Source organism: Phragmites australis, chromosome 5, assembly GCF_958298935.1.
Source record: "Phragmites australis chromosome 5, lpPhrAust1.1, whole genome shotgun sequence".
Lineage (NCBI taxonomy): Eukaryota > Viridiplantae > Streptophyta > Magnoliopsida > Poales > Poaceae > Phragmites > Phragmites australis.
In genome coordinates, this window is record NC_084925.1 from 12,093,247 (window position 1) to 12,109,561 (window position 16,315).

The window sequence follows — 16,315 nt, forward strand, 5'->3', positions numbered from 1 at the left end:
GGTGGACATTCATCGAATTATCCGACTGAACCAACCGGTGAGACAAACGAGGGGGAACGAATCCCTTCTCTAATTGAACAGATGGAGTGGGATGATATTCACGCTGATGAAACTCCTGAGTATGACAGCTCAGATGATGAGGACGATGTTCCGATTCCCACGGATTCAAACAATCCAAACTTCAACAACCTTGTGGTGAATGAGGGGAATCAAATGGCCTGGGAGTATACGCAAAATGAGATGACCCAAGGTGCTAGGTATCCTATCATTCAGGCCATGAAGGATGATGTGACTCAATGGGCGACCTCGCTTCAACGACAATTTTATGTTGTCAAGTCAAGCAAGAAGGAATATGATGTGAAGTGTGCGAATGAAAGTTGCATGCGGCGAGTGCACGGCTTTAAAGGGAAGTGGGTTGACTATTGGGAGGTGTCGATTGTGGTCAAACACACTTGCATGGTCCACGAACTTGAGTGCAGCCAGATAAACATCACCTCAGGCTTTGTCGCCAATGTGATGTACGCCCAGATTGTGGACAACCTGAACTACGAACCAGGGTCCATAATCAGGCAAATTGAGGAGGAGTACAAGTACACTATCAGCTACAATAAGGCATGGAGGGCAAAGAGGAAGGCAATTGAGATGAGGTTCAGGACCTATGAAGCGTCGTATGAGAATCAGCTACATTTGCTGCAGACTATTGCTCGAAGGAACCCGACAACATATTACGACATTGATAAGTACCCATTGCTATCCAAACCTAGAAAGTACGTCCTAAAGCGATGTATCAAAGCTTTCAAGCATTGTCATTCTATCCTGTGCATCGATGGCACTTTCCTTATCAGCAAGTTCACGGGACAGATCCTGACTGCTATTGGGGCTGACGGGAACAATCAAGTTCTACTGTTGGCCTTTGCATTTGTGGAGAGTGAGAACATCAATAGTTGGTACTGGTTTCTGTACCATGTGAAGATGATAATTGTTGGTGCTCGGTCAAACGTGTGCATTATAAAGGACCAGCATGCTGGGATACTCAAGGTAATTCTAGATCTGCAAAAGGGAACGGACGATGGCTTGATTGGACCTGTGTGGCCAGACCTGCAGAGTAGGTGGTGCATGAGGCATTTGGGTGTAAACTTCTTTCGCCAATTCAAAAACAAGAAACCTCATGAACATGTTCAAGAGGCTGTGCGGTCAGAACCATCAGCGGAAGTTTGATACTCTTTGGAAGATACTGGATGAGCTGACGAAGAAGCAAACACAGGAGCGTGCAGGGAGGCCCATGACGGAAGCGGAGGGCGTACCAGTACCTCTTGAGTCCCTGCCAAATGACAATAAAGCTGGCATCACGCAAGGAGCGGGTCATCTACCAGGTCATTTAGTGAGTGGATTGAGAATGAGCCCAAGGAGAAGTGAGCCCTTCTCTACGATACAAACAGGTCTAGGTATGGCATTATGACTATAAATTTAGCAAAGGTTTACAACTGGGTGATGAAAGGTGTGAGGGGGTTGCCGCTGGTGGGGATTGTAGAGTTCATACTTCAAGGGATATGCAAGTATTTCAGGGACCGCTATGCAGTAGTGCAGACGGCGCTAAATAATGCTAGTATGATTTATGGGATGAAGATGACTAAGTACATAGAAGACAAGGCGGAGAAAGCAAAGATGTACCGGGTGAAGACCATGAACTGCACAGTAGAGATACGGAATTCTATGCAGGGACAAAGGAAGGAGAGGGGGCAAGCGTGAAAGAGTTATCCACGAGTACACCATCTTTGATGACAGGTGCGTTTGCACCTACTACAAGCCGATGCTACTGCATAAGCCATGCTCTCATGTGATTGCCGCATGTGCTGTGACGGGGCTGAGGACTCGAAGGTTTGTTTGTGACTACTTCAAGAAGGAAGCTCTGTTCGACACCTAGAACCATGAGATCTATGGTTTCGAGATTTATGGTTCTTTCATGGAGGAACATGGGCCTAATGCTTTGTTCGTACCGGATCCCGACAAGATGAAGCATAAGAAGGGGCAGCGCAGGACTACAAGGCTCCTTAATGATATGGATGAAGCATAAACTAGACGTCACATGGAATGGTGCAGCAAGTGCAACGAAACAGGACACACTTACAAGAAATGCACCGTTGGTGTCCCAAATGTGAACCCCGCGGAAGCAGGTCCGTCCAGGTCTGCTGGAGATGGGAGACGTCCTCGTAGTCGTCGATCGATGACTTCGTCGACTCATTGAGATTGATTAATGTTGTAATTTTGTTTGTGATGGATATTCATGTCCACACCATTGTACTTTACTGTGTTAGTGTCAAGACGGTCACAATGTTTGAGATTGTAACGTGTTATGTTATGATTTGTTCACATATTTATGTACATTTGAACAACGTATTATATCATGATATATGCTAGACGCTTACTCGTTCAGTTCCCACAAATAAAGACCAGTCGACACTTCGTACTCTTTGTTTTTTTGCATATAAAAATGTAACTAACTTGTGAACATGCAGGTATGGCGCAGTCAGAGCTGCTCGACAACCAGATCGACGTCAAGCACCGTTCGTACTGCCTCACTGTGCAGGGTGAGGAACTCTCGGTACTTCAACCTTGTGTGCCGGATGAGCTAATGATGATTGATGAGCGTTAGATCCCGAGGTTTGTTAATTTTGAATTTACGATTCCATACGGATGTAGACATGATATTGGTCGCTAACTGTAGTATGCTTGCAGGTTGCGTGCTACTAGCCTACTTCCGCTATGTCGGCTTGTGGAGGTGGACGTGTCGGCAGGAGCCTCAGAGGCTGCGACACAGTTCAGCTACGACATGGCCCTCATCGCGACCCTTGTCGACAGGTGATGTCCCGAGACACACACGTTCCACCTCCCGTGCGGCAAGATGGCGCCCACACTCAAGGACGTCTCATTCCTGATGGGCCTGCCTTGCACGGGTGCTGTTGTTGGGGCTAGGGACATGGGCGTGGATTGACGGGATGAGATGCTAGACCACTTCTCCGCCGTTCAATGGATGGACAGCGTTCAAGCCTTTTCCAGCGAACGAGAAGCACGGCCCGACGAAGGCCTTTCTCGTTCAGTTTATGGTATGTATGTCTTTTAATTTTTTCTCATCTCCTTTATGTTATTAACGGATGCAGATATTTGTACTTCTTGCTTGTTTGATAGGCGAACATCATCCACCCACTGGCAGGCGCCGAGGACATCTCCCGACACCTGAAGGCGTATCTCATGTGGTTTTTCGGGTGGGTCATGTTCACCGAGACCCACGACAACACGGTCTTGAGGAGCATGATCCCCTACACCAGAGAGGTTGCTGACGTCGACCCGATGGAGGTCCTGCAGTACAGCTAGGCATCAGCTGTGCTAGCTGCGACATGCCCAGCCTGTATGATGGGTGCACGAAGGTCGATGACAACACGATCCTGACCGAGTGTCCTCTGCTGCTTCAGATGTGGTCGTACGAGTGCATCGCTATCGACGGGCCCATTGTGGACCTTAGCGCGTACCAGTTTGGTGCAGATGACATCGACGGCCTGACCATGGGGTCCTTATGGTGCATACGTAGGGTAAGTGTAATGCTATTTGTGTACATTTATGTTGATTACTTTATTGCATTGTCTAACTTAGTTAGGTAGCACAACCGAGTTGGTCTAGTGTGCAGACACACCGCGCGTACCCAGACTTTGTTCGTCAATTCGATGAGCTGATGGTGGACTATATGCGCTGGTGGCCATACACACAGGCTGAGGTACTTCGACGGGCTCCGTTTAGAGTTTCGATGCTCTGCCTACATGACCGGGAGTACTGGCTCACGACTCGCACCCTCGTCTTCGACATCTATGTTGAGGAGTACTCACCGCATCGCGTGATGCGGCAGTTTAGGAAGTTCCAGTCGTGGTCGCTACCGTTGACTAGGTCGGTGCCTATCAACATACACAGATGCGTAATATTGTAATTACATTTTCATACGACCGACATGTACACCTTGTATTCACGGACTTATGTTTCTCTAGGTTGACGCGGAGGGGGCTCATTCCACTAACGCGTTTATGTCGCGTATGCAGAGATGGGTTGAAGAATGGGACGCAGCTGTTGAGCACGTCGTGGACGAGGAGCGGCCACACTCGGAGGAGGCTTACACGGAGATGAACATGTCGTTTGGCCGAGATGAGCGCATCATTTGGCCGGATTATCCAGAACGTGGCAAAGGTCGTACGATAGTTGAGCTACAGTTCGTTGTCGAATGTTACAACGGGACCATGAGTGTCGGCACAGATGCCAGCACGACCGTCTGCCACCTTCACCGCGCCGCCGCACCGACTGGTAGTTCCACCCTTAGCCGTCGAGCCGTTGAGGACGTCTTCGACACCATCTTCGTCTTCGACCCCTATGACGACGAGGCAGTCTTTCACTGCTGCTGTCACCCCCACTACAGTGGCACGTTGCCTCGGCTTTCGTTCTCCGGTGCCAGTGACCCCTGCTACAGTTCTGCTGGCCACTTCCACGCCTTCAGCAGTGCGACACGCCCTTCCTCCGCAGACGCAAGTCCTTCGTGCTCTCGCGTCCCCGACACAGGTACGACACTTACTTCATGCATGCCATATTGTTACGTATGTTACAGTTTACAAGTGATAACTTGATTTCTTTGTTGTTCCATGTGCAGAGTTCGACAATCTCCTAGAAGTAGAGGTACAATGTAGCTACATGGAGCTACTTAGTAGGGACGTTAGTCAGGTCCCTGCTTACGACTTCATCGTCGGACAGAGCCACGAGCTTAGTGCGTCACAACTACCTGGTGCGCCACTCCCGAGGACTCAGCCCTCCTAGGAAAACTACGCCACTCCACCGCCCGTTGGCCGACCTGAGCGATCGGTCGTTCCACCGGACCGCTTGACGTACTCAGGTGACCACGTGCAAGCAATGAGGCGCAGGATCCCCAGGACAGATGCGACCGGGGGCGTCGTCCCTAAGAGGGGATGTAACATGTAGGATTCTATGTCATTGTTAGTTCAGGGTGTTATGTAGTAGTACTCCGTGTTACTATTTTACGTGTACTCCGTGCTAGTATTTATATTATGTGCCTGTCATATCATGTTTGATGTTAATGTGGAATCTTTATTATTAGCCATGTTTTTATTAACTGTGTTATCGATTGATACCAAGGAAGACCATCGTGTGATCATATCCCCTTTTAAATCGTTCACTTGCAACTTTCAAAATAAAAATCCTTCGCATAAAAGAAAACTCTACTACTATAACACTTGCAAATACAATAAAACGTTGAATGACGGGGTATATTGCCTTACGTACTGTAGCCACCGACATGCAATAAATGCTTACGATGACCCTTATATGTAATGTACTTTACTTTCTTCAGTAAAATAACCGGATTTATCATTCTACCAATACATTTTTTTTTAAGTCCAATGATTTCATTGGATTCCCTGCCTTACATGTAGAGACAATAATAACTACTTGCTGAACTTTTATAGAATGAAATGACTACACCAAGCAACAGCTTCCGTAGAGAATTTCTGCCAAGCATCAATGCTACAACTTTTCTAGCTTTCACAGGGAATCCTATGCTCCAGCCCCCAACCGAGCCGTGCACTTAGTCTATGCATCAACCCCCATCCATTATAAATAACCCCATCCTCATCCATGAATAGACCACTCATTCCTTATCTCTCTCAACTGCAATATCTTCCTCAAGTCCACCCAAGAAATATTGGGGGATTTTTATCCCCTAGGGAGTCGAACCACCGATGTGCTTCTGTGGTGACCCTTGTAGGCTTTGTGAGTCCCAGGACATATCCTACACATATGGCCTACGCTTCTTCATGTGTGCCAACTACTAGTACGGTAAGCCTCGACATAGACCATATGAATACCCACCAGTATAGCGATATAGATCACTCATGTGGCATTTTTCACACGATTTTATGCACTCTCTTACTAATCCCCCCTCTTGTTTCTTTTGTCCAGTCTCCTGCACCTATATGCGACTTCATGCAATGGCTTGACATGGAGCAAAATGAGGACCAGAAGCAGTGAGTGGATATGGAGATACGATGGAGGAGAGAAGCTTACCAACGCCGCGAGTACGAGCGACAGCAGGAGGAACTATGGATAAAACGGCAGGAGGAGGAGCGCATCAAGAACATCGCGAAGGAGCGCGCCGCGGCTCAAGCACGCGAAGCAGAGAGGGAAAGGAAGCGGGAGAGGGTCTGTCACGCTATGGCGGGAGGATGCCCTAAGGAAGAGCAAATATTCTAGGTGCACTTAGCAGAGATCATTTATTATATCTCGACCTATTTCTATTCTCTAAAACATGTTAGGTTTAGTAGTGGCATGCTATTAGATTAGTCTTTAGACGTACCGTATATACCAACATTTGTTATCATCTCTTTACGGTTATGACCCATTCGCGTAGCGATGAAAAATCTTATGTCCCATGTAATATTTATCAGCGTATATAAATTTCGTGCCAGGTTATATGATATTTGTGCTTCATAACTATTATTATTCGACAAATTAGATTTTGTATTCTCATAACGTCACTTCGGAAAAAAAAATTCCACACACTTTTACGCCAACTAAATAAAAAAATTTAGAAAATTAATGTGCAATATTTTTCAATTTACTAAATACAAATTCTATTAAAAATTAATTATACAAAGGTATCGCCCGTTTAACGGGCGAGAGAAAGGTATCGCCCACTGAACGAGCGAGATCTTTCTCTCCCCAATTTTTAATTATGCTACTAGCCAAAGTCCACAAAGTATCACCTGTTGAACGAACAAGACGATAATAAGATAGACTTTATTATTTTTTAAACGGTCGTGTAATCTTGAAAAATTTATATAACTATAAATTCGTGAGTTGTGTGTGTTGTTGGGTCGTGGCCCTCTAGTGATTGCGTATAAAAGATAAAGTTGTATGCAGAAGCTGACAAGTGTAGGAGTTGTCGTCGCTGGAACGCAGAGTGCACGCCGGCGCACACAAGACAGAAAGGTCCGCCTCCTCGCCCACCTCCCTACTTCTCCGATAGTCCGATGGCCCATCTCCCCGCTTCTCCGGCGGCCGCCGCCGGCTACCGCGTCTCGCCTTCGCCTCGGTCTTCCCCTTCTCTTCCGCAGAGGAAGGCCGTGCCGTCGTCGTGCCGAGCCGCGGGTTCCTCTTCGTGGTCGTGGAGGGCCGCCACGAGCTCCAACCGGACCGGTACGTGTTTCTTGCGTTGCGTTCCTGGTTCGTGTCTTGCCTGATTCGGTGAACTCGGTGCTCTGAACCCCGTGCGAGATAAATGTTGTACTCGTGTATTTTTTGTTGCTTGAGGAAGTTTCTGAATTGCCACTCGCTTTGAAGTGTGGGGAAGATGGGTCTTGGATGAATTTAAGCAAATCCTCCAAGCACTGGGTTCAACTATCTTCAAACTTTAGAGTCTATAATTTTTTAACAGTACATGTATAATGGTAGTGTTTTCTGATCGTATTTGATTTATTTAGTCCGCAAGCATATTGTTGTTCCGTTCTTTAGGTGTGGTATTCGTGAATTCATGCTGATAAGTAACTGCGGCTGCTATTTATGGCTGTTGGTTTATTGGTGACTCGATTTGATGATGATCCTATGTTGCTACTTTTAGGCAGGCTGCTTTTGTCTAGTGTGGGGATTTGTAGTTAATAGGATTGTTGCCATGTTATCTTAACCGCCTGTCCCTTTCTTGTTGATTACGATGGGCTTGCAATAGTTGGATAATGTGAAAATGGGTGAACTGTACACAAAAATATCTTATTTAGACTATTATATCTGAGGTCCTAGAATGTTGCTTCTAAACTTTTAGAGTGTTTCAGATACGGAAATTTTTTTATGAGGTCTAGATGGCTGCTTTCTCTCACTTATGTCTCTGACAAGACATACATTGTGCATGAACAAAAAGGAAGGGGAGGCCCAGGGGCAGAGACCTTAATAAGAAAGAAATGCATGGCAATATAATGAATTTGCATCACTAAGACCCTGTTCGGCAGAGCTTTGCCTTCCAGCTCCACGTCAGATTTTGAGTTTGTAAGCTAAAATAAAATGGTTTAAGTCTCTATTTATACTTTATAGTCTAAAATAGGGATAAGATTGCTCACATAAATACACTCAATGTACTCACAGCTTCAACTCCACTAATTTCTAGAGCTAGAAATACCCAGCTCTAAAAATTCTTGGAGCTGAAGCTCTGCCAAACATGCTCTAAGAATGACACTGCACAATATTTGTCACGGAACTAAAGAGCATCTTTTCCCTGCAGCAGAGGCCGGGACCATTGTCAATCCAAATGATGTCCCTATCTTGTCTTTCTCTGAGGTGGACTTTCTTGTCTTCTATATCGTTTGGTGGCACAAATTTAATTAGCATCTTTTGATGACTTTCACAAGACACAGAAGTTTGATGCTCCTTTTCCTTCTAGAGGTTATCTTATTTGTTCTGATTATGCTCTCTTCTTAAGAAATACCATAATATTTAATTGATTAATACACAACTGCACCTCATATGCCCATTGTTACCATGAGATAGACCAATACAAAGTTTTGTTGGTGTTGATTTTTCTAGAACCACTTGCTACAAACATAGTGTGTTTAGGGCAATTGGATTGCTTCAATAGACCAATACCAAGTTTGATTTTTCTAGAACCCCTTACCTGGATTAGTTCAGCAGCCCATGGCAATATACACTGGTAGAAAGAGCTAGACAACGACAATGCAGGCAAATGTAGTCGGTCACAACACATTGCTTACATATAGCACACAAGATTGGACTTCATATAACAGCCTGTCAGTTTGGGAGCAATTTGTATGGTCACACCCTAAAATAGTTGGAATGAGAACAGATATTCCCTTGAAGCATTTGTTTACTTCCATCTTGTAACTTAGCAGAGTATCAAGATATGAATGGTAATGAGAAGCCTAAATAATGCTGGGTATCAGATTATCAATTCCTTTAAAACATTCTGTTATCTGCGGTTGTAGCTTCAGCCATGGTGGAAGAATGATTACAGCCATGGATTTTCCACCAATTTGAAGATTTGATAACTCATACCAGTAATTGGTTTTATGTATCCGTAGGGGGTGGGCATGGTTGTTCATGAAATGAAAGGGCAAACTAGGATGAATATCAGTAATTAGTTCTACGATTCTTTACAATTCATTACATGATTAATGTAGGATACTCTCTTGATGTACTGTCACAGCTGATATACTTCAACACTAAATCCATAACTTTTTCCCTCAAGGTTGCTGAAAGGCTTGATACATTCCAAGCCTCTGATGCTAGGAATCAAAATTACATGGCCATGTACTCTAGTATTTTTGGTGGAATCACAACAGATCCTTCCGCAATGGTGATACCAATCGATGATCACATGGTTCATAGAGGTCACGGGGTTTTTGATACCGCGGCTATTATGGATGGGTAAGAGCTTCATTTCTATCATATAATTGTGAAATGCATGTTCATGTCAAATAGAAAAATAGTAGATATGCAAATCACATATAGAATAATTCCTCATAGTATTTATTTGTTTTGTGTGAACTTGGGAAAAGAACAAGAAGGCATCATTCTTTTTACTAAATTTCCTTGAAATTCTGATCGAGACATCAGTATTATCTCATTTTCTTTACTGGCAGTCACCTCTATGAGCTAGAACAGCACCTTGACCGCTTCCTGAGGTCTGCATTGATGGCTAAAATTGCATTACCTTTTGATCGCTCAACAATTAGAAGCATACTTATTCAAACTGTGAGCGCATCAAAATGTACTCAAGGATCACTCAGGTACTGGTTGTCTGTTGGACCTGGAGATTTCCAGTTGTCTTCATCTGGCTGTGCAAACTCAGCACTCTATGCTATTGTTATTGAAAGTCCATCCCTACAAGTACCAGCAGGCTGCAAAGTGGTAACATCATCTATACCAATAAAGTCTCCGCAGTTTGCAGTCATGAAAAGTGTGAACTACCTGCCAAATGTGCTCATGAAAGTTGAAGGTGAAGAAAATGGTGCTTTTACTGGCATCTGGTTGGACGATGAGGGTTTTGTCGCTGAGGGTTCCAACATGAATGTTGGTTTCGTGACAAAGAGCAAGGAGCTTCTCATGCCCCGTTTCGATAAGATCCTGAGTGGGTGCACAGTGAAACGGGTTATGACCCTTGCTGAGCAGCTAGTGGCAGATGGAAGGCTCAGTGGGATAATATCCAGGAATGTGAGTGTTCAGGAAGGGAAGGTGGCCAATGAAATGATGCTTATTGGGAGCGGCATTATTGTCAAATCTGTTGTTCAGTGGGATGATCAGATAATTGGCTCTGGTAAGGATAATTCTGCATGCTTAGTACAATAGTACCTACTGTATTTTGAATATGAAAAGAACCTTAATAGTTATAAACAGGAAACAATAAAATATAATCCTGACGTATGGTATATGAAGTTCATATCAGCCTACGGGGCAAGAAGGAAGTTCTTATTAAGAAATCTGCTTTACTCATTTGTTTAAAAACACATACTGCATATGTTTGGAGTGTTTGACGATATGCCTAGGCACCCAAGTTTAGGAAATATTTACTGGTTCATGAGCCATTTTCAGTCTATATTTGAGATGTCATTGGTGCAGAGTCTTGCCATAAGCTATCATTTTCGAATAACTTACGACTTTTTAGTTAGTTTCTCAGTCCATAAAACTTGATCGATGAATGTCTTGGCATTGGAGATGGCTGATGTTAATTTTTTTGGAGAGGAGCAACATGGAGTTTACATTTAACAACAGAACGGTTAGAAGGCTTTTAGCCGTATCGCGTGTCACTGCAAACCACAGAGAGGAAATGCTAACTTTTTTGCTTTTGAGAGAGGGCAAGAGAGGATATAGAAATTGCTGATTTTTGTTCTTTTTTGTTCCCTCACAGGCAAAGAAGGTCCAATTGCGCGAGCGCTTTATGACCTCATTCTTGAGGACATGAGATCTGGTCCGCCTTCTGTCCGAATCCCCGTCCCGTATTGAAACTGCTTGAGCTTTACAGATAATTATATAGCTGTAAGGAAATAGTGATCCATTATAAGAGTTGTGAATCCGGTCATCTAAAATCTATTTAAATACATTTTCAGTGGAGTACCTTACATGTTTCCAGAAGAAGCCCGAGGGTTTAAACTGAGAAGCCATTATTTTGGTGATGTGATCTGAAGTGTTGTATTTTGAGCATGTTAATTAGTAACTAATAATAACGAATGAGCTTGTGTTCATATTCCTCTCCTTAATGAAAAAATAAAATAAAAATGCTAGTCATGTATGATGCAAGATAGCTTAATATTGGCGACTGGAAATACGAAGAAACAACAATCAGAAGGAAAGGAAATAAGAGAGGGCACTAACATAATTTGCCTATAATCCCTGGCGAAGTTTGCCCATATATCCTGCGCGAGACAGAAAGGAACCAGAAAAATTAGGTCAATAACAAAGACTACAAGAGCAAGCAAGCGCATTAGTTACCTTCATTGCATCTGGTACATAGATGGAGACCCCACGGAAATAGATAATTGCAAAGCCAGAGGGTGTCTCAAACAGCAGCATGATCATCCCATATCCCCGAATTTTTGCAGCTAACTAATTTGTTTTTAAAAAAAAAAACGGTATCTACCCCTTTCCTCCTACCGCTCCAATCGTGTCAAGATGAGGTGGTATTGGGACAGAGTAGCACTACTTTAATAATCACTAGAAGTTCGATGCGTCATTGCCGCGCCCGATGGCCCGTGGCCATGCTAGATGCTCTGAAGTTATCATGTTTCGTTGATATTAGTTGGATCACTGAGATATTGAGTCCACGTGTTGGGCCTTACTTAAGTATATGAAAGTAAAAAATATATATATTTAAAAACGGGTATGCAAGCTATGCGGCCCTAGGGTTGAGACAGTATGAGAGGTAGCATAGCAGAACTAAAGTATGCTGTGATCGAACACGGACAGATGGGCTTGACAAAGGCATGTATCTGGCATTACTGGCCGTTAGATGTGTGATGAACACCATGGTGTACTGTTGTTGGTCACGTGCAAAAGCTGCAAAGTATAGTAATAGAAGATATAAAGGGTGTCTCCTTATGGCATCTTTCTTCTTTTCAACTTTCATAGAAAGTATGAATAAAACTATTCGCTTTGCGAGCATTATTTAGAGCTCCGAACTATTCAGTAACCGGTGGAGCAAAACAAAACAATACCATGCTCTAGGAGACAGGTGAGAGAGAGAGAGGGGGGGGGGGGTTACAACGATGGAGAAGGCGTTGCCTTGGGTGTCAAAGGCCATGAAAATGCTCGCTGGAACTTGCAGAGGAAGTCCAACCTCTCATGCGCCCTGTAGCAACCATCATGTGACTAGTGCATCGGACGAAGCCAAAAATACCATAAATAGCATCCCATCCAACCCCGTGGCTTAACGCCTGGCTATGATATTCTAAAAGGCAACAGAAATTAGCCATGCTATGATATTTCAGGACTACCAGAAGTGCAGCTTAGAGCGGAATGTACTTACCTTAGATCATTTGTCGGGAGCCTCACGACACAAGGAACACATCAGTATTGTTAGCTTTTAGCTTCTTAATCAAATAAGCCATTGTAGGAGAAATCCTTCAAATCAAAAGGTGTTCAATGCTTGGCTATCACTGGTGTGTGCAGGCCAACGATGAGCCAAGTGGCAGTGGAACTCCGTCAAATTGCACGTACGGCATGCCAGCGTACTGGAAAACTTCATGGTGTTAGCCCACTCACATTGCAGGGGAGGCCAGTTCATGGTGAGAGCATACGTCGGATGGCTATGCCGGGGAAGAAACCACTGAGTACTACAGTCTTACGAAGAAAGTCTCGATTAGCATAGAATTTGCAAGTTGAAACAATATGCCCATTTATTACCATGTCAGTGATAGAATAAATTTACATCTATGTCTTGTTTCCATATTTTGAATATATTCTAATTTAGTTTGTTATAACACATAACGATGATATGAAATGTAAGTGAACCAAGGAAATGAACAATGCTTGTATGTAATTTGCAACACAACAGTTTTATATTGTAATCAGAGAAATCTTAGGGCTATATAAGGCAAACTAGCCAAAAGTGTAATGCCATGGTCGGCTGTGTAAATTTTAAGTATATTTATACATTTTTCTTATTGGTATACAAAGAAGAAAAGCACATGCTTTTCTGTTCAGTTACGTATAGGGGGAAAAAAGGGTGAAACACCTATAGTACATACCCACTATTTCTAAAAGATAAATAGCATAATTGCAAAACCTGATATGATTCTGAATACAAAGGCAACATACAACATTAAAATACTTGCCACTATCTCGATTAACATGCTGTTGTGACTTAGATGAGGTTACCTTGGCGGCCTCTTCTCCAAAGCATTCCTCAACTTGGGACAGCCTGTGGCTGCCAATGCCTTCTCAAATGGAACAGTCCCTGTCAAAACCATGAGAACATTAATATACTTGAGATGCACTACACCAAAACACCTCATCAATATCGATTCAAAATCATCATCAGTGACGAATTTTGAACCAACACTAATTACTCAGCACTGATAGTCACTAACTATCAGTACCGGGTATGAAACTGGCACTGAAAATTACTATCAGTGCTAGTTGAAGCTACCAACCAGCACTGATAGTCGGTCTCGATTCAATATTTTTTGGGCCGAAAAAAGTTTCAATTTTTTTTCGACCAGAGGCATCCGACCAGAGACTGCTCACCCGACCGCACCCAATATTCGCAAAGTCACGTGATATTCGCTCGCATGCGGCAACCAAGACTCGAACTCAAGACCTCACAGCCTGTGCACATGCATGACCCCTCGAACCATCTCAGCTATCGTCCGTTCGTGAGTATAGTAGCAAAATAAATTCGACATCTTCTGATCGAACGTTTGAATGGCTATTTTGATATCTAAATGATCTTAAATAAAAAAGTGATCAACTACAAAGTTGTAGATCTCGTCGAGAGCTACAATTTTTATATAAAGTTTTTCCCCATCCGACTTCGTGTGAAAAAGTTATGAATTTTTTAATGTGAGCTGTCAGCGACCACTGCTGCAAATTTATTATAATTATTTGGGAATTTAAATGACCTCAAATTAAAAAAACTTTCAACTACAAAGTAGTAGATCTCATCGAAAGCTATAATTTTTATATAAAATTTTTGCCCATCCAACTTTGTGTGAAAAAGTTATGAATTTTTTGAGATGAGATGTGACAGTAGCAATCATCAGTGGCGGTTCGTGTCTAGAACCGACACTGATATAGTGACTATCAGTACCGGTTCTTATCTACTCAGCTGTTGTTCGTGCGTAGGAGTTTAAGAACCGGTACTGATACGTCTTCAGTGCCGATTCTTGTTGAACCGGCACTGATGATACATTATATTTGTGATGTTTTGTAGTAGTGATGGTACAGGAAATTAGAATTTGTTAGTGAGATGCTACTTCCTGCCGATGCAATAGGATCACAGAGGTAGACAATTTATGCTTATAGCATAATTTACACTGAGTTAATCGTGATCCAATTTAGATTAGTAATAATCGTGTTCCAGTTTGGCGTTTTTGAAGAAGTACTGTGATATGGTATTGGAAGCCAAGTGCAAGAAGATACAGTTAGTTTATTGTGAACAGAAGTTACAATGCCATACGACACTTGATCAATTGGCTAATAAAAAATGCAAGCATAAATTGTTAGTTGAATGATAATAACATCTGCATATTGTGCTCTTTCAGCTGGAAATTCAAACCCACGGCTTCAGATTTGTGTAGTGCAGAGAAGAATGCAACAGGATCGGCCGGAGCAGCTTCAAGGTCCACTATGGCTGATTTTTGTTCATGATCTTCAATTTCAGTAAGCTCTTCAAGCTTTAATTTGTTCTCTCTGAACATTTGGTAAATATTCTCACAATAGCTTCTATGAATAAGGTATGGAACCCAGGTGTTATGACTGCACAACACAGGGACTGGGTAAGGTTTAGCATCAGGAATGCAAACATAAAGTTCAATATAGCTCTGAAACAGTCTGATTATTTTAATCGATTGCCACGTAAAAAGGCAATTAGTACAAAGAGTTTCAAAATATAGCAAAAACATGCTAGTTTATTCACATTTCAAAGAAACTCTAGGACCAATTTGCATGCCTGAAGCTCCCATCTTAAGCATATGCAGTTTAGCAAGAAAAACTTTCAGACATAAAAAGCAAAATTAATGAGAAATTAGTTAAAAGCAGCGGACATCTGGTCAACATGCTACTTCTGACTTATGAACTAGGGCCTTAGATTTGTGCACATAAGAATGCAATTTGATTAGCTGCACTACAGGCAACTTAAAAGCATATAATTTATGATTTAATATCCAACCTTTTCTCCTTTGCTTCCAAGTATCAAGGTCAGCAGGTATAAGACCCTTCCCCATAATTGGTTTTAAATTTCAGCAAGAACTCCCTGATTTCAAGTACAGAAATACTATGTAAGAAAGGAACCCAACACCAGTTATTCAGAAGCATCGTCCACGATATGTAATGATATATGCAAAATTCAGTTGTGGGGAAGCAACCAATGCTATAAATAAGCTGTCACCCATCATGGGCGTCAGGAAACTATGGTCGCAATTGATCTAGAGTTTATAATAATCTATGGAGCCAAATAATATATGTTATATGACATATCTTATCATAACAGAAAGCATTTTCCCGTAGGATTTGTCTAGCAACAATGGGGTCAGAGACAACAACGAATGATTTTGGTCCAAAAGCAAGCTTGTAGACAGAGCCATGCTGCAAAGAAACCATAAAACGTCATTGCTGCCCAAGCTTTTCCACATTGCTTTCTCTCGAGTTTCCTGTATGGTTCCCGAGGCTGCCGCAGCTGAGAAGGTTGGTGAGCAGGTTGCTGGAGTTGTCAAGCAGGCTCCGCTGCTTTGGCTTGGGATCCTGCCTGCCGGCGCTGGTCGTCTGGCACCTGCGTGCACTGCCACCGGCAAAACTGAGGCAGCCACAGAATCAACCTAGTCAATTTTGATTCCACCAAACTAACTCGTGAATTGGGCTACCCATCACGCCCATTGCAGGCCTGAGGTGCACTCCTTTCGCACGATTCTGATGCATGATGCAGAGGCAACATGACGAACACCTGGTGGGCAACTTAACTGGGCATCCAATCCATCCAACCACCAACCCACGCGAGTGACGGGGGAGTGAGGAGGCAAGGCCTGGTCGGTGATCGTGCATGCCTAACAGCGAGGAG

General features: G+C 43.2%; 1 protein-coding gene across 2 annotated transcripts; it reads left to right on the plus strand.

The window, feature by feature from the left end:
- Positions 1–6,960: 6,960 nt before the first annotated feature.
- LOC133918774 (D-amino-acid transaminase, chloroplastic) lies at positions 6,961–11,160 on the plus strand. Of its 2 annotated transcripts, none has more exons than XM_062362825.1 (5): positions 6,961–7,242; positions 8,318–8,370; positions 9,296–9,474; positions 9,690–10,363; positions 10,955–11,160. In XM_062362825.1, exons 1-5 carry the CDS (start codon positions 7,077–7,079, stop codon positions 11,047–11,049), a joined length of 1,167 nt encoding a protein of 388 aa, XP_062218809.1. In that variant the 5' UTR covers positions 6,961–7,076; the 3' UTR covers positions 11,050–11,160. The 2 variants fall into 2 exon arrangements, with proteins under 2 accessions (XP_062218809.1, XP_062218808.1); XM_062362824.1 differs by having other exon boundaries at positions 6,962–7,242; positions 8,315–8,370.
- Positions 11,161–16,315: the final 5,155 nt, after the last annotated feature.

What these genes read in the sequence shown, in the direction of transcription:
- LOC133918774 (XM_062362824.1), top strand. Translation starts at nt 7,077, where the DNA reads ATGGCCCATCTCCCCGCTTCTCCGGCGGCCGCCGCCGGCTACCGCGTC. An exon ending in CACGAGCTCCAACCGGACCG is followed by an intron (nt 7,243 to 8,314) that starts GTACGTGTTTCT and finishes TTTTCCCTGCAG; the next exon opens with CAGAGGCCGGGACCATTGTC. An exon ending in TGATCAGATAATTGGCTCTG is followed by an intron (nt 10,364 to 10,954) that starts GTAAGGATAATT and finishes GTTCCCTCACAG; the next exon opens with GCAAAGAAGGTCCAATTGCG.